Raw genomic sequence first — 27,624 nt, forward strand, 5'->3', positions numbered from 1 at the left:
GCTTGTAACTTGGTAGTTCCAAGTTCTAGTCTAAACTGTGAAAAGTAATTTCAAAGACTGGGTTCTTGCTTCCCTGTGTGATGAGGATTACTTTGAGAGAAAAAGACAAATTCCACCTCTACAAATGAACAGGATTTTAATCCGCCAGAAATCAGAAAAATGGGAGATCAATTGATAATCTTCCTCTTAACAGTATTTACCATCTTTAGAACAAACAAACAAAAAATCAATAAAGGTTTAAGGTACCTTTGGTTACATATTGAACCAAGACAGACAGCAACATAAGATTTCCTAGTGCTAATCTACATATCCAGAAATATAAATGATGCTGCTGAGGGCATCTTCTTTAAAAATAGTAGTAGTAAAATAATAATCATCATGAACCATTTCCAAAACAAATATGAATGTGCAATCTCATATCATGAAATTGAAACCAATTTTGATTCTGAAATCGTGGTATACAATTTTTTAAGTTTATACTAAAAATTTTGAAATGTTAATAGTTCAAAGTGCAAATTACAATCTTTGAAGTATTCCATGTTCACTGACATGTGCAGCCACTACATTGAAACGATCCTGAAAATCAAATATGTAATTATCAGTGACTGAAAATTCCACATTTAATAAACTCAAAATGGGCATCTGATTCTTTCAGGTATGGATGCAACCATTTAAAAACATAACCAATAACAGAATGTTAGGCTGCAATGCCATTTGTTGTTTTAACTTAAAACCATTTTAACTTAAAACCATACACTTTGCTGGAAAACCAAAACTATGTCAAGATTATGGTGCCAGTTTTATTCTGCTTCCATTATCAGCACACTGTCCAAAAATCAGAGACCATTATAGACAAAACACTCATATTTTAATAGAGCACTTCCCAAACAACTTAGTGGCAAACAGGCAAGAAACAAACAAACACTCCAGGAATCTTGAGTTCTTTGAAACCTTAATGTGACTGTAGAAAATTATTAGACATAAGAGAACTTCTAACCATTGGTGTTGCTGGTTGCAAATTTGATGAATGAACAAGACTTCACATGTGGTTTTGGTGAATACTCACTGATTAGCACATTGTATGGAAACAAAACAACCTTAAAAAATCACCACTATCTACCCCTTTAAGAAGACCAACAAACTGGAAGGCAGCATGTTCAGGACCTTGGTGCATCATCCCTAGTATTTCGCCTGCTGGAAACATAGGTTCCTCTCACTTGCACTCATCGCGCTAAGCTAGAAGTATTGCCCCAGAAGTCTCAGTGCTGTGCTTTGCTATTTACACTTCAGATATACATCCTAACCAATCCACTCTCTTTCTTGCCCCCCCCCCCACCTCCTTGGCCCCCAATTTTATGTCTAATGCTTGGCTACAAACAGGAATTTGCTGCACTTAGTTTCCTATTCTAAACCATCACCCATCCAATGAAGGTGAACACAATGCTAAACCACATACAGGGGACAAATCAAACATTCTTGGCTAAATTCAAGTGACAGCCACTGAATGATATTTCCCTTAACTTTTTTATAAAACAGATGCTTTCTCACTCTGCTGCAAAGCACAGCAAACTGGACTTCCCTCAAAAGCTGGCATTTCTTTCTCAAAGTTAGTCTTATCGCACGAGAAAAGGCAAACCGAAACGGAGAGGGAGAGTAGCGGCTTTCTCCATCCCTCTTCACGTTACGTTATGCTGGAAAAATCCATTTGACAAAAGGCATGCTTTTACGACTGTTTCCCTTAAGAAGAGAATGTAAGTGCTATGATGGCATGTGGAGAGACACAGAGAAAACCGCTGTTCTCCCACTGTTTTGGCTTTCTTTTCTCATGGGATAAGGCTCTTTAAAATGAATCCATGGAAGACTCCTCTCTCTGCTTTCTGTCTTGAGCCAGCTACTATTAAGCACAAATTCAGCTTCTCATCCCTTTGTGGATCCTGCAAACAAGGTCTAGCAGCTCTAAGAGCACAGCCCCAAATTTTCCAAGCATGCAAATTTATAAAGCCCTGAGATGAAGCTCATCTCTGATACAGAGATTAGGGAAACCTAAACAGTGAAAACCCTTTTTTAAGGCAATGCACAAGGAGATATCCAGTGCTTCTGTGCAACAATTTCTTGTACAACTGTGGCTGTACAGTAGTAGCCAAATGGCTACTAGGTACAGCTAAACCCCAGTCCCAGCCCAATGGCCACTAACTGGCTGCAGGGCCACTGGCAAAGTTTCCTCTATGCCTTTGCCCTCCTGAACCTTTGCCATCCCAGACAGGACATTTTTTGTGAAAGCAGCCATGGTGGCTAAAAGTAGTTTGACAGCTGACATAACCACCGCTGCACTCAATAAATAACCTGAAAGAAGAAACCAAGGAGATGGCTCAGGAATTCTGAGACTGAGGCTAAGTGAGTGCATTTTTTCTCTTTTAGGTATAAGAAGAAACCAGGGGCACTACATCTTCCTTTAGTGATGTATTTTACACACACAAAAGAGCCCACAATAGAGTTGTAAAAATGCTGATGACCTCTCCAAACAAGCAAACAACAGTATAGAGTCCATTAGAATTCAAAATCTTCATCCGCCATCGCTATGGCCCATGCAAACTTCTCTCTCTGGGTCTTGTTGTAAATCTTCTCAATGGGTACATCAAACCTTTTACACCTGGAAGGGGAAAAACATATCAGAAAATGGGCATTTGGGTGTCAAAGCAGGGCTCTTGTAGAAGACACCCATTGCTAGGAGAAAAGCAGAAATTCACTGGTCCTGTTTCAAACCGGCCTGAAAATCGCCCATAGATGCTGGCTGCCATTCACTCACCAGGCCACACTGATGCGGGGGTCCAGGTAATTCAGCTTGGATGTGCCCAGAGCAATCTGCTTGTTTTCCTCCTTGTCTGTGGCTTGCATGTCTAACTTTGCCAGCTGCTCTTCAATCTTCTCTATCATTTTCTTTTTCTTTTCCACAGCACTGCTTTGAAAGATAAGTATTGAGAGGGAGAGACCGGACAATTATGCATATAGACACATGCCAAGATGTGAGACAGCCCAAGGGCTGGGAGCCAATTCCCCCAAACCCCAGCCTGCGCCCCATCCATCAGCATGCCTAAAAACTTCCAGAAAACCTCCATTTTCATCATATCCTTCCCAAATGGAGACAGGAAATAAGGTCACAGCACTTCCAGTTGCCATTTTGGGAAGGATGCAGACAAAAACAGAGGTATTTGGGGTGTGAACATCTATGGGAGATGTTCCCCATTGTGCAAAACCCCTTTGTAGGGGTTGGTATGTGTTTGGGGGGCTTTTGACACCGTTTTGGGGCAAAAACAATGCAAAAATCACTCCAAATCTAAAAACAAAACAAAAATGGGTGCTGTGGGGGACTGACATCTGGCTTGAGGACTACACTTTCCACACCCCAGATCTATACACATGAGCAACAGCACAGGAACAGAGCATAGTCCTGATGGGTTTGCTTTATTTTGGAATTTCTGTTTAATTAAAAAAAATAGATGACAGAAAGGACATGACAGAAATTTATAAAATCATGTGTGGTAGGGGAAAAAAGAATACCAAAAGGAAAAGCAGCTTCCCTTCTCCTCACCCCCAGCCCCAATATAATACTGGAACTCATTACTACCCAGTAATGTGACAGTAGAAGATTCTGGACAGAAAAAAGGAGGAATTTCTTCCTAGAGTACGTGTTTTAATTATACACTCTGTCCCCAATTTCTGACAATCATAGCTATCTCTGGTGGCACAAAGGAGAAGAGATTTATCCACTGCCATGGCACTCATGCCATTAGGGTGGTGAAAACCCTACTCCAAATTTTTAACAATTTATGCAATGGACTTAACTCTGTTTTCCTACTTGGGTTCAACACCTTGGATGTCTCTTATAAAGTTCAGACTTCATGCCAGAGCACCTCAGTGATGTGTAAGACTCCAGCTGCCTCACTGACATGGAAGACACCAGCTCCCATATACAAGAGTAAGAGAGCATGGCTCTGAACACAAGTGGCTAGAAAGCAAAAAACAGGACAGGGTTCTTCCTGGCCTGCACATGCTATTTCTAGGCTCCCACTGCAGCCTTTGGTTGGCCATGATGGGAAGCCAGATGCTGGTCTAACATGAGTTTTGGTCATATCTTATTATTATGTTAATAGCAAGGTTGCCTCTGCAATTAGCAATCTCTTGGACAAACTAACTCTGACAACATTAACGTATGGAAAAATAACACAGGTTGGTGTGCCAACTTGTGAGAAATAATCCGTCATGAATAACCAGTACAATAACTCGGGTTTGTTTTTGTTTTTTTAAAGGAGCCAGGATGACTCACGCTTTTGATTTCGCATCCTTTTTGGCTTTGTGGTCTGCCTTTGCCCTCTTCAGCTCCATTTTTGCATCACACAGCTGGTCCTTTTTAGCATCAATCTGAAACATCAAAAATCAAGGGAGGTCCAGATTAGGCCTCCTATTTTTTAATAAGTCAAGCCTGGTCAAATCCCCACATTCTATACAGAGCATCCTCATAGGTTTTCTTCACTATTTGGAAAGCAAACTCATTCTCACCTTTCACAGCTTGTCCCCCATTTAATAACAGAGTACTAAGACCTGTACAGAAATTATGCAGCCTCCTTTCGTATTGCACATTCTCTAAGGCTTCAGTTCATCATATCAAAGAAAGATAATTGCAATCAAACTCCAGGGTCAGACAAAATATGGCTAAACAAGAGAAAAGCCTTCCACTACCACCTCACATGGATCTGCTCTGCCCTCCACTGGCTAACCTTTGCCTGCAGGTTCTGCATAGATTTCTCAAAGGTCTTTGGCGTTGCTCGCTGATGGTTGCACAAGATGGCAACTGCACGGTTGGCTCGGTTGTAAGAAAGCAGCTTGGCAGCAACGCTGTCCTCCTCTGTCGGTACAAAAGGTAGAAGAAGAGGGGTTGAGACTAGAGAGCAAAAACAACTGGACCAAAAATCTATGCAACTGGCACAATAATTCCAGAAGAGTTGGTTTCACAAAATGTCCACCTCCTCAACTCAGTTGATTTTTCAGCACATTTACTTCTGAGATTGTTCCATTAAATTTAATGGGGCTTACTTCTAATAATAAACATGCATAGGATATCTACCACCACCACCAATCCTCACACCAAAAAACAAAACAACATGGAGTGAGTTTTAAACCACTGCAGATGCTTTAAAGTAACACTTCAGTGGGTGGTTGGTTTTGCTTTGTTTTGTTTATAAAATATTCTTATGAAATACGAAATCTACACATTTAAAAAAGTTCTCCCTAGAAGCTGGAAGTTGAAAAATTGGATTGCATGAAATGGCACCGTTCGACTTTGTGTTTTTAACAAACCCACATTGATCACTGCCCTTCCTCTGAGGCAGTAGAGAAATGTACTCCATCTCTTGAATAAAAGGATCTCTGGACGAACAATGAGCTCACTCCATAAAGGTGTGCATTTTTCTGAAATTATCCTAAGGCTGTCCACTATCATAGCAACCCCCAGCAAGTGAAAAATGAATGGAACCTTAAAAAGTTACTTCTTTGATCTCCCAGAATCTCCCAGTTAACAAGGCCACCTCCATTGTGTTGGTGGATAAACACACACTCACATGCATGGCCTCTCTCCTTAAAAGATGAAGATGAACAAGGAGTGTGTACTCAAGCCCTACTGAGGAAACTTCTCCCAACCTCACTAGCTTACAAGGAAAGCCCCTTCCCACAGATCATAAAGCCAAGACCACCTGAGCTAGATCGTCTTTGGTCGATCTAGCCGTGTCTTGCTTGCTTTGTCTGGCAACAGTTCTCTGGAGTCTCTGACAAGACAGCCTTCTCAGCTCTGATAACATGAGATTTGTACACAGGAGAGTGCCAAGGACCAAACCTGGGACATTATGCATGCAAGCCAAGTGCTCTACCACCAAGTTAGCCTCCCCTCTACTCTCTACTTTTTGACAACAAACCATGCCCTCTTATGTGTGTCCTAAAATTGTTGGAAGTAAACTTAGAAAGGCCATCATTCCCTGGGGGAAGGGTTACTCTTTGATTCCCCATCTGCTGCTTTGCTGTTCTTACATTATTCCATAACCGCACACAGTTCTTTGGCTGAAAGAAGGTGGCAGAAGATTCAGAGAGAATGCAAAATAACAGCACCCAGGAACTGCTTCATTGTCAATTCTGGGAGATCTTTAATCTCAAGATAGACTAAAAGCCACATCCTGTACTATCAAGAGAACCTGCACCTTTTGCTGCCAGTCCCAAAACATGCACACTTTGAATTGTTACGGAGATCCTGCAAAACCTTGCTGGAAATTATTGAGAGTCATTGAGACCTTTGAACCCAGCTTTGGAGGGAAAGTAGGGTATGAGTAAATTAACAGGTATAGCCTGCTGGGTGGTGTTGTCAATCCACTTACCATATGTTAGCGCGTCCAGTTGTTCTTGCAGTGTGATGGAAGCATTGTATGTTCTGAAGACCTTGGCTGTCAAGCCATCCATCAGGTCTTGGAGATGTTTATTCAAAGAGGTTGTCTGGAAAACAAGAAGGAGAAGAAAAAACATAGCGAAAGCCCCCAATGCAAAAGTTGAGAGCTAACCCCAAAATTCAGGAGGCTGTAGATAAGACTCTGAATTCTTCTTCCCTTTCCTTCTCAAGGGAAATATCACTTTCCTCTAAGCATTTATGACCTCTGCCAGTGCTCACATACAGTTGGCCCTTCACATTTGTGGCTTTAACTTTTGTAGATTTGATTACTGGCTAATCTGATTAATATATTCTCTCTAGCAATTTCTAGGTTCTCCAGCATGACTCTGCCAGAGATTTCTCACGAAAACATTTCTCTAGGCCAGGAGTTCCCAACCCTTTTGACTTGCGGAGCCCTAAGGGCTTCATGGAGCACTGGTTGAGAAGCACAGCTCGGCATCTGTAGCTCCTCCATTGCAATTTTATGGTCAACTTCTGCTTGGTTTTGGCATAGAGTTGCACCGGAGGACCTCAAGATTCCTAGAGAGGTAGTCCCTCAGGTAAAAAAAAAGTTTGTTTAATTTGTGTTTTTTAAACTTTCATGGGGGTCCTGCACCCCTAACCTCAGCAAATGTGGAGGAGTCACTGTATTGCAAGAATACTTCCATTCTCATAGATCCAGGAAGAAGCAAGCTAAGAAGAATGAGGTAGGTAGTGCAGTATCCTCATTTATACAAGTCAAATCCTACCTTTCTTCTGTTATGGAACCCACAGCACCAAAAATGGTATGCCATGGGTTTGTATTGGAAAATGTTTGATTTATTAATTGTATTCAGTGGCCTCTTGGTATCCACTGGGGTTTGGTTCCAGGGTCTAATTGTTGTGTTATATTTCACTCCTGTACATGGTTGTGTTTTTGTTTTTATACACTTTTGGGCTCTGGAAACACTACCTGAGAGCTTGGATTAAGACAAGGTGTCTTTGGTGGCAGCACTGAATATAGAGGTGATGTCCACTGAGGATGTAAATTGCATAAATCCTCATAGGTACCTTGAGGGTAATTAAACAGTGTGCAAAGTGGTGTCACAAGGGTGGGAATCAGGATAAGTCTTAGTAACTTCAGTCAATATATAGAAATTAGTGTTCCATTTTTTATTATTGTAAGCCTGCCTCAATCTGTAGGGAGAGGTGGGAAATATAAATAAACTGTTGTTGTTGTTCTTATTATTAATGCCATGGAAGTCTTCACAGTTGGTGGGTTAAATGGTAGAAACCCCACATTTAGCCACAGTGATGGGATTGCCTGAGAGGAGGTCTCACAGTTGGTGGCTTTAGTGGAATTGCCCAAGTGTAAACCCCACAGTTGGTGGGACAAGAGTTGGAAAACCCTAACAATTGTTGACCACAACAGTGGGATAAAGTGTGGAACCTTCATATAAAGGATAGAAACTCCACAAATGGTGGCATAGTGGTGGAATAAAAGGGGAAAATATCTATTGTATTCCTAGGTGGTTTCCATGTCTATGTACTCAGCAGACCCTTTAATTCAGGTGCCTTCAGACCATTCCATGGTCAAAGTGGTGGATCATGTTCCCACTCTTCCCAATCTTCTTTTAAAGATAAGAGTCCAAGTATCTTCCTTGCACCAAACCAAAGAGCCAAAATGAGACAGAAAATTTCAATTTCTAGAAAAAACTGGGTATGCTTGATATATGGGTATGAAAAATTCATGACGGCCACAAGAACCCCACCCTAGATCCTGACCCAGATGGATCTCCAACTTACAGACAACCTATCGAACAGGCAATCTCCAGGATCTTTGTTCTCCATGAATAACTGCAAGTTCTTGAATACCTGCATCAACGAAGAAGGAAGCTCTGATGACAATGTCCTTGTAGAAACGTGCACAAAAATCTTATCAAAAATACTGTTATCAAAATGTAAGCATGCAAAGACTCGTGTTTGTTCTAACATAAACATTCCCAAAGCCTCTGGATCACTCTGATGATCTTGTAGAGCTCCTTTTCTAGCTCTACAAGATCTAGATCTCTTTCTACATCTCTTTTTGAAGTATGATGACAAGAACTGTACATAGTACTTCAGGTGTACATGCACAATAGATTTGTGTAAAGACAATATGATTAGAAAACAAATAATGTTTGAAAATGTCAGAACAAGTATGATGTAGTGATTTAAGTGTTGTAGTCTGGGAGATCAGAGATCAAATGCTCATTCAGCCTCAAAGGAAGGCAAATTCCGCCTCAAAAAATCTTGCCCCCCCCCCCAAAATCTGAAACAACAAAATGTAGCAGTTTGAGGGTTGGACTAGGACTGTGGAAGTTTGAAACTCTGCTCAGCCATGAAAACCCGCTGGGTGACCTTTGGCAAGTCACACTCTCTCAGACTCAGAGGAAGGCCATAGTAAACCTCCTGGGAATAAATCTTGCCAATAGTACCCCATGATAGGTTCAACCTTAGGGTCACCATAAGTTTTTTTTAAAATTGAAGACACAAGAACAACAAAGCATTTTATTTTTTCTTCCTGCATTAACATAGGGAAGAGAGGAAATGACACAACCAGACTGAGCAACAACAGAGATGTAAATGGCTGCAGTGCACTGAGGAGGAAATTTTCTTTGTTGATATTGTTGTTGTTATGTGTCTTCAAGTTGTTTCTGACTTGAGTGGCCCTAAAGGGGACCTATCATAGGGTTTTCTTGGCAAGATTTGTTCAGAGGGTTTGCCTCTGAGGTTGAAAGAGTGTACTTGTCCAAGACCACCCAGTGGGTTTCCATGGTCAAGCAAAGAATCGAACCCTGGTCTCAACAGTCATAGTCTAATCCTCAAACCACAACACTGTGTTGGCTCTCTACCTTACAACTTCGGGCAAAAATAAAAGTTGGTGTTCTTTTTGCATCCACGTCTAGAGCACCGTTGATAGAATTATGTTTGCTCTGCCAGGGTTTTCCCAATGACAATGTGCTAAGAAATGGAGGATGGAACACTCCATGGTCAAGTATAAGACTTTCCTAGTTGGTCAAAACCCCAGAACACTGATCCAGAAGCTAGCTTAGAACCTGGAAGAATTCATGTTGGCTAAAAATTCAGGGAATTTCCAAAGCTTTGCCTCTGTAACCTACTGAATTTGGCTTGCTTTCTGCACACATGAATGCCCTCACCTGCCTCTCCACAGGCACTTTGTTATAGTAGCGGATGCAATCCTTCCCCAGGAAGTCAAACTCCACAACGTTCTCCTTTCCGTCCAGCCGAGGGTGCAGCGTGATGTGCTCCACACGCAAGGAGCAGCAACCCACTGTGTCTGCCGTTTCGCCCTCCTCTTTCTCATTCCCTGCTCTCAAGGCCAGCTGGAACGAGACACGGAACAAAACAAAAATAGTCAGGCAACCAAAAGAGAATGGCTTCCTTGTTTGCTTGTTTTTCTTCAAAAGGAGTTACTCCATGCCCTAATTTTCAGAAGCTTCCAGCTTACTGCTGTGGAGTTATATGATGGTTTGCTCTGACCTGATTCTCTTATGTTCTGATGAGAGCTTAGAAAACGTATTTTCTGCACTGCGGCTCCCACAATCCACAGGCCACCATAGCCTGGTCTAGGAGCTGTACTCCTGAAAAACAACTTACACCTTACTGTGGGCTCTTTCACTTGGGGCAAATGATGCAGGAGGTTACTGGAAGTTACATTATTTGCTGTTGTAGTTCTCTTTTTTTAAATAACATCAAAATAATGTGTCTGTTGTCCTAGTTTATTTTCTTGCAATTCCTTGCACCACCAGCAACATTTTCTTTCCACACTCAAGTGGTTCCTTACTTCCAAGATATATTGGAAGAAAAGGACTCCTTCTCTTCTCTTCCTTTCTTGCCATTTTTAAAAAAAGTATTTTTTTTTAGTTATAGTACAGTTTGAGTCTCCTTTATCCAGAATTCCAAAATATTCCAAAATCCCAAAGTGTTCCCATGGGTGGCAAAGATAGCGATACCTTAGCTTTCTAATGGTTCAGTATACACAAACTTTGTTTCATGCACAAAATTATGAAAAACATTATGTATAAAATTACCTTCAGGCTATGTATAAGATGTATATGAAACATAAATGAATTTCATGTTTAGACTTGGATCCCATCCCCAAGATATCTCACTATGCATACACAAATATTTCAAAATCTAAAAAAATCCAAAATTTAAAACACCAGCAAACCTCAGTGAGTTGTATTGCAAGAACGCGTGCTTCTTTACACCAATCTAGAAAAGGCCTCTGTATACAAGGATACAATACTGTATGGAACTGGCATAGATCCCAGCTCTTGCATATGGTCAAGTAAGCCTACGTCTGCACTGCGGAATTAATGTTTTTTGACACTGCTTGAACTGCCATGGCTCCACGCTACAGAATCCTGGGGTTTGTAATTGGTTGTGGTACTAGAGCTCTGATAGGGAAGGCTATCTCACAAAACTACAGATCCCAGAATACAACTGCATTCAGCCATGGCAGTTAAAACAGTGTCAAACTGCATTAATACTGCAGTGCAGCTGCATCCTAATTCTGCTCATCCTGCTTTTGTAGCATTTTTGCGACTTCTCACCAAGAGATGAGAACACAGCAAGGAGAATTACAAGCTGTTTAGATAGTCAGAATCCAACCCTGAAAAGCAGTCCCTTACCCTATCAATGAAGTAGAGTGCCACAGATCTTTGTCGCTTCTTCATCTCCTTGGATTTCCAGTCGGCTCGGTACTGAGAACGGATCTTGCCAACCACTCCTTTCAAACAGCGAGCCACTTCATATTTCTGCCAATCCTTCTCCCCCTGAAAAAAAAGCAGCAGGAGGTGAGACTTCTCTTGCAACAGCAGCCACTGCTGCCCCAGATTAGACTTGCAGAAATAGCCCCCAATCTCACTGGGTGCCTCTGGAATCCATCCGCAACGACACTTGCCCATTAACACATATGTGCGTCAGATTTTTGTGTAAGCATCTTATATGATCTATAAAAAGATATTTAAAAATGTAATACAGGAGGAAAATCCAAAAGGGAAGGCCAAAATGAATTTGATCCATGACAAAGGACTTTTATGGGAGACAGGAAGAGAAAGTTGTTGCTGTGTGCCTTCAAGCCATTTCTGACTTATGGCAACCCTAAGATGAATCTGTCATTAGGTTGTTCTTGGCAAGAGTAGTTCAGAGGGCTGAGAGACTGTGACTTGCCCAAGGTCATGCAGAGGGTTTTTCGACTCAAGTGGGGAATCAAATCCTAATCTCTAGAGTTGTAGTTCAATGCTCAAACCACTGCACCATGCTAGCTCCACTGTCCCACATTACAAAAGGCTGGCACTTAAAAAGAGAAAGAGAAAGGAAGGCATTTAAAAATCAAATGAGTATTTCATCCCAGGTGGGCTTTCCACACAGAACAGAAAAGACAGATACCAATTTAAATCAGAAATGTAAAGTCAAAGGCTTTCATGGCCAGCATACATAGTTTTCTGTGGGTTTTTCGGGCTATGTGGCCATGTTCCAGAAAAGTTTCTTCCTGACGTTTTGCCAGCATCTGTGGCTGGCATCTTCAGAAATGTAACCACCTTTTGAAAATGGCTGTAGAGAACTGGTCTTTCTCAGCTGAATGGTGAGATGTCAAGTCTTTTTAAAATATTAATAAAAAGAATGTTTTCACACAACATACTTTTAATGCTTTGATGCCACTTTAACTGGCCTGGCTCCATCCTAGGGAATGTTGGAATTTGTAGTTTTATGGGACAAAGAATTATCTTTCACAGAGCTCTATCTGTAAACCATTAGAAAGCAAAGGAGCTCTAATGTTAGAGTTTAAAGTGCATTAGAGAATTTTAAGTACCTGCTACAAACTATGTTCCTTATGAAATTGTCCAGTCTCTTGAAGTAAAGTACTATATCTCTGGCAGAGAATTCCAAGTACCTGACTACACTACAAATACCAGGATTCTATGGGTTAAATCCATGGCAGTTAAAGTGGTATCAGACTGCTACAGCTGTGCAGTGTGGATATAACCTAAAAACAAAAGGAGGGATAAAAAGCTATTCCAGTGGCAAAAAGCCACTGCAACCATTTTTTTTCTCTGTTGGGTTTTGTTTTGTTTTTGCATCTTTAAAAAAAGATGTTCCTGATTACTGGATGAAATTTGGGGATATGGATTACAACTGTGCAGGGGACTATACAGCAGAAGGCATACAGTATATGTCTATGGTTCTGTATGGTGTCTGCAACAAAATGCAACTCTCCTAGTACACAAGAACTCTAAGAATGGTAATAAATCATGCCTAACTGCAAATGTGGTGGATGGTTTCTCATTCTCCTTGAAGATGCACGCATGTGTAGTAACACGTCTGGTATTCCCTATGAAGCTAGATTTGAAAGGGAGTCCAAATAGCAGAGGTTTTAGATCAATAAAATGTAATTTAGGTTGAGTCTCCCTTTTCCAAAGTGCTTGGGACCAGAAGTATTTTGGATTTTTTATTTTTATTTTTTGGATTTTGGAATATTTGCATATACACAATGAGGTATCTTGGGCTCAAGTCTAAACATAAAATTAGTTCATGTTTTGTATACACCTCATACACATAGCCTGATAGTAATTTTATACATATTTCTTGTAATCTGTGCATGAAACAAAGGTTGTGTACACTGAATCATCAGAAAACAAAGGTGTCACTTTCTCAGCCAACCATAGAAAATGTTTTGGATTTTGGCATATTTTGGAAATGCGGATAAGAGAGATTCAATCTATATTGTGAACCTTTGCTCTGCTTCTGGCTAAATAAGCTGACAGAGGGGAACTACACAGATCAACACGACACACCAAAATCCAGGTCAGGAAAACATCTGCCACACTAATGGTGCAAGTCTTTAAAGCATCACAGAGCTCTCTGTGTTCCTTTGTTGCAATGCATGGATAAACAGAATCATCTGACTGAACTGTCAAAGGTGAGTTGCTCAACACTCGGCCCATGCCTGGTCAGGGTTGAAGAAAGAGTTTTCAGAAAATACTTCCCACAGGGAAGACACATTCCCACCTTCAACTTCGAACTAGGGTTCAGCATGATGTATTTTATGGCCCCCTGGATATTCTCTGTCCAAGATGCCAGCCAAGTGACGGTATTGTCAGACCTCACTTCTTTCCATCTGTGGCCTCGAGGGGGGCGTGGGATCTTTGAATCCCTGGCAGGGAGGAAAATGGGGTGGGGGCAAGGCATATAATGCATTTTAAAAATATTAGTGAGACAACAAAAGTTAGCCTTTATATTACCACTGCTGATTAATATCCCACCTTTTCCTCAATATTGGGACCCAAGGAAGCTTACGGAATATTAAAAGCAGAAATTATCATCATGCCACCCATCCACCCCAAGAAGTTTTTAGACTGCATCTCCCATCATCTTTCATCACTAGTTATGTTGGCTAGGGCTGGTGGTACTTGCAATCAGCAATGTCTGCAGCGCACATGATCCCCACCTCTTAACCTTTTTAAAGAAGAGGGAGCCAGACTCTTAAAAAGGGGGAAATGTTTAAATATGCCGTACAACATCCCTACTTCCTGCCCTCCAAATGCTGGTTCTGCCGTATTTTTGGAAGCTGCTATTGCTATTTTTTGATCAACCTGAGCCCCATAATCTAGTACCTTTCACTTGTATAGAGCACTGAAATTGTAAGGCTAATTTTCAGGCACCCTGTATAGAAGCAAACAAAACCAAAAGGCACAGGCGTAACCCATTCCTCCCCTAATAGCTACTACCTACACTCACACTCCTTGTACCTACTTGCTACAATTGATGATGACATCTTCAGGCATTATCCTCTTCTTGATCATCCCCATTTTAGGGTGGTCCCCACGGCCTCGGAAAAGACCTGGAGGCTCAGTCTTAAAGTTGCCAATCTTCTCCCGGTGTCCATCAATTATGCAGTAACCGTATTCCTCCTGGATTTTTTCTGCCTTTGCTTTCAATTTCTGTTTGTTTGTTTTTAAATAAATAAATTCCTTTTATTTATATTAAGATATTTAATAACTACATGGGTTTTTATTTTCTAGTTTTTTATTTTATTACAACATTTAAATCACATACTTTATCTGAGGTTAGAATACAATGAAATTGATTTCAACAGTATAAAACAACCAGAGACAATAAAAGGTCATATAAATACAGTTGGCCTTTATTCATGGATTTAAGCATCTATGGTTTGAACATTTTTTTAAAAAAAACAAAACATATAGGTTATAAAAACCAAACCTTGATTTTATATAGAAGACACTATTTTACTATCCATTGTGTTTAACGGGACTTGAATATCCATGGATTTTGGTATCCATGAGAGATCCTGGAACCAAACTGCAGCAGATACCAAGGGCTCAGTGTATATGGTTCTAACCTAATCCTATAGGGAATAATTTAGGGAGCTGGGTACGATAAGCCTGAGCTAAGAAAATAAGACTGAGTTGCCCAATAGTCATATTTATACACAGTGGGCTCTTAGTATCTGCTGGGGTTTGGTCCCAGAGCCCCCCCATGGATACCAAAATCCATGGATGCTCAAGTTCCATTATATACAGTGACATAACAAAATGGTGTCCATTATACAGTATAAAATGGCAAACTCAAAATTTGTTTTCTGGAATATATCTATAATATATATAGGAATATTTTAAAGCTGTGGATAGTTGAATCCATGGATAAAAAAATTAGTGAGTACGGAGGACCAACTATACCTGAAAGTATATCATGAAGGAGATTGAGTGCACTTGTTTTCTGCTGCTCCAGAGACTAGGACACAGAACAACAGAGTCAAAAAATATTCCACCTAAAAATTAGGAATAACTATCCCAACAGTGGGATAGACTGCCTCATAAGGTGGTGTACTTTCCTTCTTTGGAGGTCTTTAACAGAATGGGCCTCTCTAAAGAGTACTTTAGTTGTGTCTTCCTGCATGGGAGGAGATTTGAGTAGATGGCCCTTTTGGTCCCTTCCAACTCCACAACTTTACAACAACAAAGACCCTAGTAAACAGCCATGGCACTGGAATTACACTAGAGTTTGTGCCAGTCAGGTATCTAAGTATAGGAGGAAATACAATAACTGGGGTGCCACTGCCGAGGTCATCTACCCATCTACTAATTTTTTAAAAAAAGAAATATATGAATGTGGTGAAGCACTAATTTCAATCTCATAATTTAATTTAGACTTTGGTAAAATGAGCAAGAAGACAACACAAATGCTGACATGGTGATCTGAGGGCACACAGTGGGAGTGAACTGACTGTTCAGCTTTAAGCTACTTGTCATAGATGGCCTAATGCTTAACACATTTGCAGAAGTCTAGCCTCCAAGATTGTGATGTAAGGGTAACAAAAAAAAAGAAGAAGGAGATGGAGGAGGAAAAGAAGAGAGATTTTTCAAGGAATTCTAGAAGTTTAAGTCCAGCAGTCAAAAAGACCTTAGATTCTATCAACAGGTAATGGTATCCAAACCTGTTTTTCCTCCTTGGGCAGAGCCTTCTGGGCCTCCTGTTTATCCACAAAATACTGATGGATCTCTCTGAAATCACACTTCTTCAGATCTTTGATTTTCTTCCTCTCCTCTGGCGTCATCTCCTGTGGGAAAAGAAGGAGGCAGCAACTTCAGTTCTAAAACAGCTTCCACACCAGGAAATAAGATATTATACAGAAATGAGGATCTAAGCAGGCATGGAACTATGTAGATCAGCGATTCCCAAATTTTGGTCCTCTGGGTCTTTTGGACTTCAGCTTCCAGAAGCCCCTGCCAGTTTGGCCAACAGTCAGGAATTCTGGGAGCCAAAGTCCAAAATATCTGGTGGACCAAACTTTAGGAATTGCTGATCTAGATCTCTCCCTTCCTCTACCTGAGAGTGGAGTGTAAAAGCCATGCCTAGCTTAGTACTACCTAGAACCCTTTAGGGGACATGTCAGAAGAAGTGTATCTTTGAGCATCAGACACTGAACCATAAATCCTAGACAGCATCTTTACTCTCTGTCCATGAACTTCTCAGAAGTATTTGGCCAACTGGTGCTAGAAACCAAATGCTCTGCTCTGTAGGTTTACCAGAGCCAGATTATCAATGCTTCAATTGGAGCAATTATTCCAGCCCTTGGAAAGATTAGGAGCCCAGTGCTGAAAGGAAAAGGCATATAGTGTGCTTCCCCTTCTTCCCCAGTCACTTTCTGAATCTCGCAACGTTTTCTCATAACCTTAATATTTTGTGTGTTACGTGAGTAACCGAGTAAAAATACATGGGATGAGGCTGTTGGTAGCACTGAAGTTAAGTATGAAAATGAATTCCCACATGAGGATCTTTTGCTGCTGTTTTATTTTATTTTATTTCTGGGATTTATATCCCACTTTCCTCCTAAAATGAGATTCAAGGCAGCTTTATTATTTATATGAATTAATTAATACCTATGTAGACAGTCTCCCAAAAGTCACACATATGCAAGAAAAGTGCCCTGGTTTTGGAATTCAATCTGGCCTTCAGGGGTACTCTTTGGTTCTTAAACAGAACATCTCATCTTCAGAAACATTAGCTTGGCAATCGCCAAAGATACATGACTATGATATCAATCTAACACAAATATTGGCTCCCACTGATTTGTGGAACTCCTGAAATCTCCCTATGGTTCTCCAGTCTCATATCTGTGTCTGACTGATGCAACAGAAAATTGATGTAAACTTGGTGGATTTTTTCCCCTGGAAACTTTCCTGGTCCTCTTTCTAAAAGGGGCATTTAAGGGACAGCAACTAGCAGACAACATGTACGCACACCTAAGTATGTCAAATACCTTTATCCAGTCACAGAAGAAGTTATTCCGGAAAACTGCCTTGGATGTGTACTCGTGATCCAGCATTTTAGCAAAGAACGTAGCTATCTCCTCTGTCGCTGGACTGAGCTTCATAGGTTTGCCTAGAAGAAACAACAGTGGACCAGTGGATTGCCTTGCAATATTATCAAACACTTCCTCTCCCCGCTCTAAGAAGCAGCCAGTCAAACAGACAAAATCAAGATAGCTTCTCTCATTTGTGTCCTTTAGGACTTAAAGCATGCACCCTTTTCATTGTTCAAGAAAAATAATATTCCTTACCATTGTAATAGAAGTTGACACCTTTTGGCAGAGGTTCATAGAGTGGTGCAAAGTATGGACCCTTGTGCTCCAGCTGATGCCATTTCACCCCGTCCTCACGCTGCTCTTCTTCCCACCTGGTGAGATGAAATTGAGAAGACAGGCAACTGACACCCTTCTTACAAGGGTTTTTGTTTTAGATTGTAAGCTTGAGGGCAGGGAACCGTCTAAATAATAAAAATAATAATTGTAAGCTGCTCTGATAGCCTTTAGGGCTGAAAGGCAGGGTGTAAGTACTCGAATAAATAAAATAAAATAAAATAAAATAAAATAAGGTTACCTGAAGTCACTACAAGGGACTCATAGTTTTATTCATCCATCCAATATGCCTCCTAACCATAAATTATTTACCATAGATGAACAAATACTTCCAAGAAAACCCCGTGATAGGTTTATCTTAGGGTCCTCTTAAGTCAGAAATGACTTGATGGCACGCAACACACACATATCAAAACTAGAATTCATAGACCCAGCTGTGTTAGCCTGGAAAATCAGCATGGAAAGGGATCTTGCAGCTCCTTTGAGACCAACTCAGATCTCCATGCATTTGAAGAAGTAGGCTCAAGTCTACAAAAGCTCATGCTACCAACTTCTTTCTTTCAGTTGGCCTCAAAATTGCTAGGAGATCCCAGTGCATGTAACGAAACTAATTCATAGAATTGTAGAGTTGGAAGAAACCCCCAGGGCCATCCAGTCCAACCCCATTCTGCCATGCAGGAACTCCCAATCAAAGCATCCCTGACAGAAGGCCATCCAGCCACTATTGAAAGACCTCCAAAGAAGGAGACTCCATCACATTCTAAGGCAGCAATGTCTTCCACTATCAAACAGCTCTTACTGTGAGGAAGTTCCTCCTAATGTTCAGATGGAATCTCTTTTCCTGTAGCTTGCATCCATTGTTCCGGGTCCTGTTCTCTGGAGCAGCAGAAAACAAGCTTGCTCCCTCCTCAATATGACATCCCTTCAAATATTTAAACAGGGCTATCATATCACCTCTTAGCCTTCTCTTCTCCAGGATAAACATCCCCAGCTCCCTAAATCTCTTCTTACAGGGCTTCATAGTTTCCAGACCCTTCACCATTTTAGTTGCCCTCCTCTGGACTAACTCCAGCTTCTCAACCTCCTTTCTGAATTGTGGGGTCCAGAACTGGACACAGTATTATTCCAGGTGAGGCCTGATCAAAGCAGAATAGAGTGGCACTATTACTTCCCTTGATCCAGACACTATACTTCTATTGATGTAGCCTAGAATCACATTGGTCCTTTTAGCTGCCACATCACACTGTTGACTCATGTTCAACTTGTGGTCTACTAGGACTCCTAGATCATAAAATCCTAGATTTGGAAGAGACCCTAAGGGTAGGCTTGCCATAACCCGGCTGCCCCCGTGAAATTCACGGATTGGAGTGTTTAAACCGTTTCCCGCCCGTTTTGCCCATTCATTCCCGGGTTCCTGCTGACTCCAGGCCAGATTTTGTCAATCTCCAGTCAAGACTTTTGACTGACAAGCTCTGCTTGCCTGGAAGAAGGCAGGATTGGCTCCTTCTCCGCATGTGACCCCCTTAGTCACGCCTCCTCCTCCTCCTCCTCCTCTTCAGCCAAGATGTCTGCCTCCAGGGAGAAGGAGAAGGAGCATGGCAGGGGCTTCCTGGTCTGGCAGCCTCCTTTGTCCCCAAGGGCTGCTGAGCACCAAGGCAAAAGGCAGGCACAAGGGACTCCCTTTAAAGTCTGTTCTTTTTTTTTTCCTTTCCTTTGGGGCTCCTCTCTGCTCTGCAGGTGGCTATGGTTTCTGGGAGAGAGGAGGAAGGGGGAAGGAGGAGGGAGAAAAAGCCCCAGGCGTCTCTCTCCTCCATCTAAGGCAGCCTCCTCTTCTTCCTCCTCCTCCTTTTCTTCCCCCTTCTTCTTTTCTTTCCTCCTCTTTTCCCTGGAGGGCCCAGGGGTTGTTGTGTCTTTGCCTGATCCTGCAGACTGTCATTTGTTTATACTTTCTAATCTGCCTCTACATGAACCTATCATGTGTTTTAAATTTGAATTTTGTCATTGTGCTGGCCAAATGGCCATAATAAAGTTATTCTTATTATTTCCTTCTCTTCCCCCTCTTCTGTTGTAATTGTGTAGAGTTCCCTTGGCATAGTTTCTTCAAAGGAGGAGAGGATTGCCTTTACGTTCTCCTAAGAGGCTGAGAGAGTGTGACTTGCCCAAGGTCTCCCACTGGGTTTGCAGGGCCATTCTGGCTCCTCCAATTCTCCAGCCACCAAGCCAGCCCCCTCTTCTTCCCTCCTTCTTCTTTTCTTTCCTCCTCTTCTGTTGTTTTTGTTGTAGCTATTGTGTGCCTTCAACTCCTTTCTGACCTATGGCAGCCCTGTCTGGATGTGGGAATTGTAGTTTGCAGAATGGCTGTGGCACCAGAGACTTAGAACTGAAAAGCACTTCAAGACCACAATAAGGCAAACCTATCCTGGGGTTTCTTAGCAAGATTGTATTCTGAAGAGGTTTGCTGCCTGACCTCTCATCTCTCCTTGAGGCTGAGAGGGTGGAGAGTAGGACTTGCCCATACTCTATTTGTTAATTCCAACCTTTTGGAACTTCTAGTATTGTCATTATGATTCTTCACATAATGGTCTACCTTTCAGGATTACACTTGTCAAGAATGTTCACACATATTAAAATATTCTATGCTAACAAATTGGACACACAAGTGCAGTAACAGCCAAAATCTACTATGCAGTGATACCTGTATAGTACCAACCAAAATGCACAAAATATATCATGCAAGCTTTCAAAGCTCCACTGACATCTTCATTAGGCAAAAGTGTTAAAAATCTAACAGAAGCAAGCAAGCAAGAAAGAGAAAATGATAGTGTAAATGTGCTATGTGTGTGTGTGTTTTAGAATTGATGTGTGTGTGTGGCCAGAAAGGGAATTACATTCCTGACATCTGTCCAGGAATAATGTCAAAATGTCCTCCATTTTGATAATGCCTAAGAAACATGCATTTAGATTAACATTTTTTTTAAATCACCAATTTTTTTTGCATGTCCTCCATTTTTAGAAATGTTGTCCTACATTTGAAAATGTTGTCCTATTCTTGTCCTACATTTGTCCCGGTTTGGAGGTCCTGACTTATGGCAACCCTACCTAAGGGTCATCCAGTCCAAACCTCTTCTGCCATGCAGGAAGACACAATCCAAGCATTCCTAATAGAAGGCCCTCCAGACTCTGTTTAAAGACCTTAAAAGGGATACAGAAAGTGGGTCATAGTATGTTGATTGTTTTTAAAAAGCAAAACAAAAAGGGTATGGCCATAATTGAAATATGGGGTTATAAGAAAACAGAAAAGAAATCTGTACAATAGAACTTAATTAAGGGAAGTCAAAGAGAAATGGATGTTATAACTTAATAGGAATACTTGCTAGAGTTTTGTTTTTATCTGTATTTTATGTTTAAAATAACTATTTAAAAATCAAAGTCATGGGATAAATGCAAAAAGGTTTGGGACCCATTACTAAAATTTTTGCATAAAGAAAAAGAGAATAAATGTTAGTTTATATTAGATTATGGAATTATACCATTAAATAACTATAAGACCATCTGACACTAGCAGATGATAAAACTGAGAAACCATTATAATTAAGGATGAGGATAAATATATGTACTTGATAGTTTGTATAAGGTGTTAATGTGACTCTGTATCATGTTAAGGACAAGAAAGTATGATTAAAAAATGGCAAGCAGGTAATTTAAAAGAAACAAATAAGGAATTATTTCTAAGTTTCTAATGCGAAGCCTTCAGGAAGGTTTCTGTTGTGAAGCGTTGTTGTAAATGTATTTTTTCCTTTTTGTTTTTTGTGGGGTTTTTTGCCAGTGTGGACGTTTTACTAATGTGATGCTTAACGTTTCTTGATTACTATGTATTTTTAATGTATTAAAATTAATAAAATAATAAAATAAATAAAATAACCTCCACACACACACACACATATAAATCTCAAGACCTCCAAAGAAAGAGACTCCATACACACATACACCAGAAAGGCTCCTACAAGAGCTTTCCTTTTGCAGAAGTACCAGCTTGTCATTGCAAACCTCTCCTACCTGTCATGGGTCTTCTTTAGATTTGTGTGCCTTGCACAAAGCCTTCTGACAGCGAGTGTCAGGAAATGGTAAAGGGAGGCAGGACAGGGCTGGACACAAAAAGGGTAGGCTGCCCATCTTGGCAAGTTCCAGCAAGGCTGAAGCATTCCTGGGGTCCAGTCATGGCAAAATGCAGCCAACTGATCTGACTGCAGCTGGGCAGCAGCACTCTGGCAGTGGATCCCTTGCTCTCAGCCGTAGCATGGCATGAATTGTGCAAGCCTTGGGTCTAACCTTTCACCAGGAAATGCTTGCACTTCATCTCAGACTCTTGGAAATTACATGCATTTTAAAAGTAAAGTGCATTTTGATAAATTAAATGCATATAAAAATAAAATGCATTTATAAAATTAAATGCACTTGTTGAGAGCTTGCTTACAAACCAACCACAGAGAAGCCACTGAACAATATAATGCACCTTTAAAAAATGTGCTCAAGTCTGGTCACTTGACTACCCACAATGCCAGAGCCCCAAAGAAAGATGGGAAATGTAGTCTAAACCCTCCCCTGGCCACGTGATGCAAACAAACTGATTTCCAGGCAGCCCTCTGTTCAGCCTTCTTCAACTAAACCTATTTAAAGAAACAGAAGCATTTAAAAACCAGTCTGCTACATTCTTCTCTTGCTTTTTTATTTAAATCCCCTCTTCCTTCCTCCTTTTTAAGAACACCCGATTGGCTTTATCAGCTGGGCTTTTCATAGTCTTGCAATACATTTGTTTTAAATAGTGTTGATTCTATGCCTAGTTTAATTGCATTTTAATTTTTTTACAGGGTTTTTACTTCTGTCTTTGTAAAAGTGCTTTTGACTGTTTTAATTTTTGTTTTGTTTTGTTTTACCTTAGCCGACTTTGAGTTCCAGAATTTGGAAAACATGACAATACAATATCAGCATCAATATCTGGTTAACGTTAATGCACATGTATGTGCTGTATCCAGAAGAAGAATTCAAGAAATACAAGAATAAAGTGTATAACGACAAACAAGTTTTCAACTGGCATCTAAGCACTGAGTGAATTCATTAAAAAAAATTAATTGCACAAACTCTAAAATTTACAAGAACTAACTGCAGCTCTAGACTCTCTCTTCTGTATAGGAAGGCAGGGGGTCCCAGGCCAGAGGAGTGATAAAGATGGAAAAGATCTCTCTATGCATTTTATTTATATCCTGCCTTTCTTTCGGAGTGAGATTCCTGTGGTTTACAGTATAATAAAACTAAAACAATATAAGATACTTATATTGCATCTGCATCTGAGGAAGTAGGCTTTAGTCTACGAAACCTCATGCTGCCAACTTATTTCTTTCGGTTAGTCTCAAAAGTGCTGTAAGATCCCTTTGCATACTGATTTTCCAGACTAACACAGCTGTATCTTTGAATATAAGGTACTAACGTGCCCCCCAAAAAATCCCAAAACCAAGAAGCAAGTTAAAAACATGAATATAGAACATTGTTTAAATAATTTAAAACAAAGCAGTAAAGACAAAGTGCAGTACACCCCAATTATAAATTTAAAAAAAAAAACAGAAATGTGAAAGGCAGCCATGAAAGAAGTAGACAAGATCCTAAAGTGCAAAGATATACAACTGAGCACCAACGCCAGAATGGCCCAAGCCACTTTTCCCCATCACCATGTGCGGATGCGAGAGCAGGACATTGAAGAAAGCAGACAAGAAGAAAATCAGTGCATTTGAGGTGTGGTGCTGGAGAAAAGTACTGAGAATATTGTGGATGCCCCCAAAAAATTCAAACAAATGGGTTCTAGAGCACATCTAGCCTGAACTCTTCCTGGAAGCCAAGATGACAAAACTGAGGCTGTCCTACTTTGGCCATATCATGAGAAGGCACACCTCATTAGAAAATACAGTCAGCCCTCCTTATCCACGGATTCAAGCATCCACTGATTTGAATATATATATATATATATATATATAAATTTTAAAAAGCAAACTTTGATTTTGTCATTTTATGAATTAGAGTCACCCCTCTGTATCCACACATATATTTTTTTATCCACGGATTCAAACATCCACAGCTTGAAAATATTAAAGGATACATAAATTCCAAAAAGCAAACCTTAATTTTGCCATTTTATATAAGGGAGACCCATTTTATTATCCATTGTATTTAATGGGCCTTGAGCATCCATGGATTTGGTATCCACTGAGGGTCCTGGAACCAAACCCCAGCAGATACCAAGGGCCCACTGTCCAATATAATGCTAGGAAAGGTAGAAGGCAGTAGCAATATCAATAGCACTTTACATTTCTATACCACTTCACAGTGAACTAAGCACTCTAAGTGGTTTACAATGTGTAAGTCAATTGCCTCCAACAAGCTGGGGACTCATTTTACCGACATGCGAAAGGATGGAAAGCTGAGTCAACCTAGAGCCCTGTGGGATCGACTCACAACCTTGTGTCTGCAGGACCGTCATTTAACCACCACATGCCAAATGGATGAACTCAACGAGAGGACATGGGCCTGAATTCGAAGGACCTGAACAGAGCAGTGGAGGACAGGAGTTCTTGGAGGTGTCTCATCACAGGGTTGCCATGATTCAAGGACAGTTAACAACAGCAACATCCCAATTAAAAAACCTTTCACAAGAGTCAGTTAGCATGCAAAGGCTTGTTGAAACAAAAAAGGAACCCTAAGGGACATCCAATCCAACCCCTTGTTGGTGCAGGAATCCATGGCTAAACCAGCCCTGACAGGTGTCTCAAATCAGAAACTCTCTTTGGACAATTTCCTATGTTTTGTTGTTAACTGCCTTTGACTTGATCGCATGGCAACTTTGTGGATGAGACACCTCCAAGACCTCCTGTCTTCCACTGCTCTGTTTGGATCCTGCAAAGTCACACCCTTCACTTCCTTAATAGAGTCCAACCATCTAGCATGCAGTCTTCCTCTCCATCTACCTCCCTCCATCTGTCCCAGCGTCACTGTCTTTTCCAATGAGTCAATGCCTTCTTATGATGTTGATCTATCTACATTCATTCCATTTAAAAGCCCATCTCAAATGCAAGACCTACCACTTCCACTTCTCCTCCTTGATGTTTCCCTTTTCCTTCCCACATTCTTCCCTCCTCTTCTTTTTCTTCCTATGGGCTCCCGCCTCTTCTTCAGCTTTCCTCTTTCGGGAGCATCTTCCGGCCCCTGCTTTTGAGGTGGCTCTTTTGCTCTTCTTTCTCTTGGCCTTCTCTCCCCTGCCATCCTCCGGGACCTCTTGGTCTTTCCTCTTCTTCCTCTTGGCAGGCTTCTGCTCCTCAGAACTGCACTCCTGCTTGATTTCCAAGGGCAGCCCAAGCTCTGGTCCACCTTCCACCAACTCTTCCCCTTCTTTCCTAGATGCCCTTCCGGCCATTTCCTTCTCACCATCCAAACTGTTCTCTCTTTCGGACTTCACTTCACTCGTTTTCCTTCTTTCTGCCACATCTTCTCCCTCCTCTCCTTCACTCTTCCTCTCCCTCTTCAGCCACTTTTCATTATTATTCTCTTCTTTCCTTCCTTTCACTTTCTCCTCCTCCGCAATCTTTGCTTTGCCATGGCCTCCTGGTCTCACCTCCTGCCCTTCATGTTTCTCATTCTCCTGTTTCACATCAGAAGCTTTCTTTTTCTCAGTTCTCTCCTCCGCTGCTCTGTGGTCCGTTTCTGAAGAAAGCAACTCTTTCTTCACCTGTCGCTGGCTCACCTGCCAGAAAGAAATTAGGAATGTCAAGGGAGCTAACATGGTGTAGTGGTTTGAGTGTTGGACTACGACTCTGGAGATGAGGTGGATTGCCCACTGGAGCATAAAAACCCACTGGATGACCTTGGGCAAGTCACACTCTCTCAGCCTCAGAGGATGGCAATGCCAAACCTCCCTTGAAGAAACATGCCAAGAAAACTCTGTGATAGGTTATGCAGAAATAATCCAATTTGAGACCACTTTAAATATCATGGGTCAGTGCTACTGAATTTCTAGTTTTGTGAATATTTAGCCTTCCCTGTTAAGAGAGCTCTGGTGCCACAACAAACTATAAATCCCAGGATTCCAAAGGATGGAGCCAAGGCAGTTAAAGCAGTGTCAACCTGCATTAATTCTGCAATGTGACAGCAGCCTGGATAAGCCTTTGTTCTGACCGCTTTGATCTAATTTGGAAAAGCGGTATATAAGTAAACATTATTATTATTATTATTATTATTATTAATCCCTGTGAAAACAGGTAAGGCTTCAGATCTTTGTGTGGCTGCAGGAGTCTAGGATATATTAGTTTGAAAAAGCATTTTTTCTGAGCTCTGGTGACTAACTTCACCCACAAGTACCAGAATCAGAAATACTTTGATTCAAAATTTACTTTTATTTGAAAATAGATCACACCTATTTTCAATTAAAAATAAATTTTGAATCAAAGTATTTCTGATTCTAGTATTTCGGATTCTGCCTGTGGTTACTGTGGGTGCATCCACACTGCAGAAGTAATGGAGTCTGACACCACTTTAACTGGCATGACTCAATGCTATGGGATTCTGGGACTTGAAAGTTTTGTGAGATATTTAGCTTTCCTGTCAGAGAGCTCTGGTGTTCTACCAACCTACAAATCCAGAATTCCATAACATTGAGCCATGGAACTTAAAATGGTATCAGATTGCTTTATTTCTGCAGTGTGGCAGCAGCCTGTGATAGCAGGAGAGAGGTGGGAATCTTATGGCTCTCCAGGTGTTATTCAACTACAACTCCTAGCATGCCTCACCATTAGCAATGCTGGCTAGAGCTCCTGGGAGTTATGGTTTATTATTATTATTATTATTATTATTATTATTATTATTATTATTATTAACCTTTATTTATATAGCGCTGTAAATTTACACAGTTTATTAAATCCTTTAACTGATCCTGTGATTCCTACCCCATTCTTAGTCCTGCTTTTATTCAAATTCCATTGCTATATTCTGTATGAAATTCCACCATACTCACTGTCTTGTTTTCATCCCTCCTGGTGCACACTCTTTCTTCTGTTTCCAGCTTGATTTTCTTTCTCACAGGCTCTATTCTACATACACAAACACAGCATAAGAAATGTTCACGACAGTATTTAAATAGTCTGGTGTATGATTTTCTGAGGTTTCTCCTTCAAGTACAGGTTGAGTCTCCCATCTCTGAAAGGCTTGGAACCAGGAGTATTGTCAATTTTTCCAGATTTTGGAATATTTGCTTATACAGTGAACCCTTGTTATACGCTGGGGTTTGGTTCCAAGATCCCCCGTATATAACAAAATCTGTGTATGCTCAAGTCCCATTCAATATAATGAGATAGCAAAATGGTGTCCCTTATAAAAAATGGAAAATCAAGGTTTGATATTTGAAATTTATACTTTTTTAAAAACATTTTCAAACCATGTATGCTTGAATCCGTGTATAAAAAATCTGTGTCTAAGAAGGGCCGACTGTACGTAATGACTTATATTGGAGTTGGAACCAAAGTCTAAACATGAAATTCATTTATGTTTCATATACACCTTAAAAACGTAACCTGAAGGTAAATTTATACACTAGATTTTTAATAATTTTGTGCAAGGTGTCACTATCTCACCCACTGCTAGTGCTACCTAGAATAGAGATGTGAAATGTGTGACCCTCCAGATGTGAATGGACTGCAATCCCCAGTTTTCCTCACCACTGGCTGTGCTGGCTAGGATTCATGGGAGTTGCACTCCAACAACATCTGGAGGATACACAATTTCCATCCCAGCCTGGAGAGACAGGACTTTGTTTAAGAGAGGTGTTGGTAACTTTTAGCTCTCCAGATGCTTTCAAATACAGCTTCAACTACCCAGTATTGCCAGTGTTGGCAGAGGGCAATATATCTAAACAGAC

At 40.8% G+C, this 27,624-nt stretch overlaps 1 protein-coding gene across 10 annotated transcripts in view; it reads right to left on the minus strand.

The window, feature by feature from the left end:
- Positions 1–119: 119 nt before the first annotated feature.
- The window catches only part of TOP1MT (DNA topoisomerase I mitochondrial), a 52,104-nt gene continuing 24,599 nt past the window's right edge, over positions 120–27,624 (minus strand). For 8 of the 10 annotated variants that reach the window (XM_042463068.1, XM_042463069.1, XM_042463066.1 and 5 more), the window contains exons 8-22: positions 26,725–26,800; positions 24,800–25,458; positions 17,595–17,710; positions 17,295–17,416; positions 15,969–16,091; positions 14,267–14,454; positions 13,523–13,667; positions 11,143–11,286; positions 9,646–9,831; positions 8,252–8,320; positions 6,420–6,534; positions 4,776–4,903; positions 4,325–4,419; positions 2,807–2,956; positions 120–2,650 (exon numbers count right to left, since the gene is read on the minus strand). In XM_042463068.1, coding sequence (XP_042319002.1) covers positions 2,548–2,650; positions 2,807–2,956; positions 4,325–4,419; positions 4,776–4,903; positions 6,420–6,534; positions 8,252–8,320; positions 9,646–9,831; positions 11,143–11,286; positions 13,523–13,667; positions 14,267–14,454; positions 15,969–16,091; positions 17,295–17,416; positions 17,595–17,710; positions 24,800–25,458; positions 26,725–26,800 — 2,419 coding nt within the window. In that variant the 3' untranslated portion in view covers positions 120–2,547. Of the gene's footprint in view, positions 2,651–2,802; positions 2,957–4,324; positions 4,420–4,775; positions 4,904–6,419; positions 6,535–8,251; positions 8,321–9,645; positions 9,832–11,142; positions 11,287–13,522; positions 13,668–14,266; positions 14,455–15,968; positions 16,092–17,294; positions 17,417–17,594; positions 17,711–21,728; positions 22,141–24,799; positions 25,459–26,724; positions 26,801–27,624 lie in introns of those variants that run through there. The other 2 variants (XM_042463074.1, XM_042463070.1) reach the window with 2 other exon arrangements.

The sequence above is a fragment of the Sceloporus undulatus genome, chromosome 4, assembly GCF_019175285.1.
Source record: "Sceloporus undulatus isolate JIND9_A2432 ecotype Alabama chromosome 4, SceUnd_v1.1, whole genome shotgun sequence".
Classification (NCBI taxonomy): Eukaryota; Metazoa; Chordata; class Lepidosauria; order Squamata; family Phrynosomatidae; genus Sceloporus; species Sceloporus undulatus.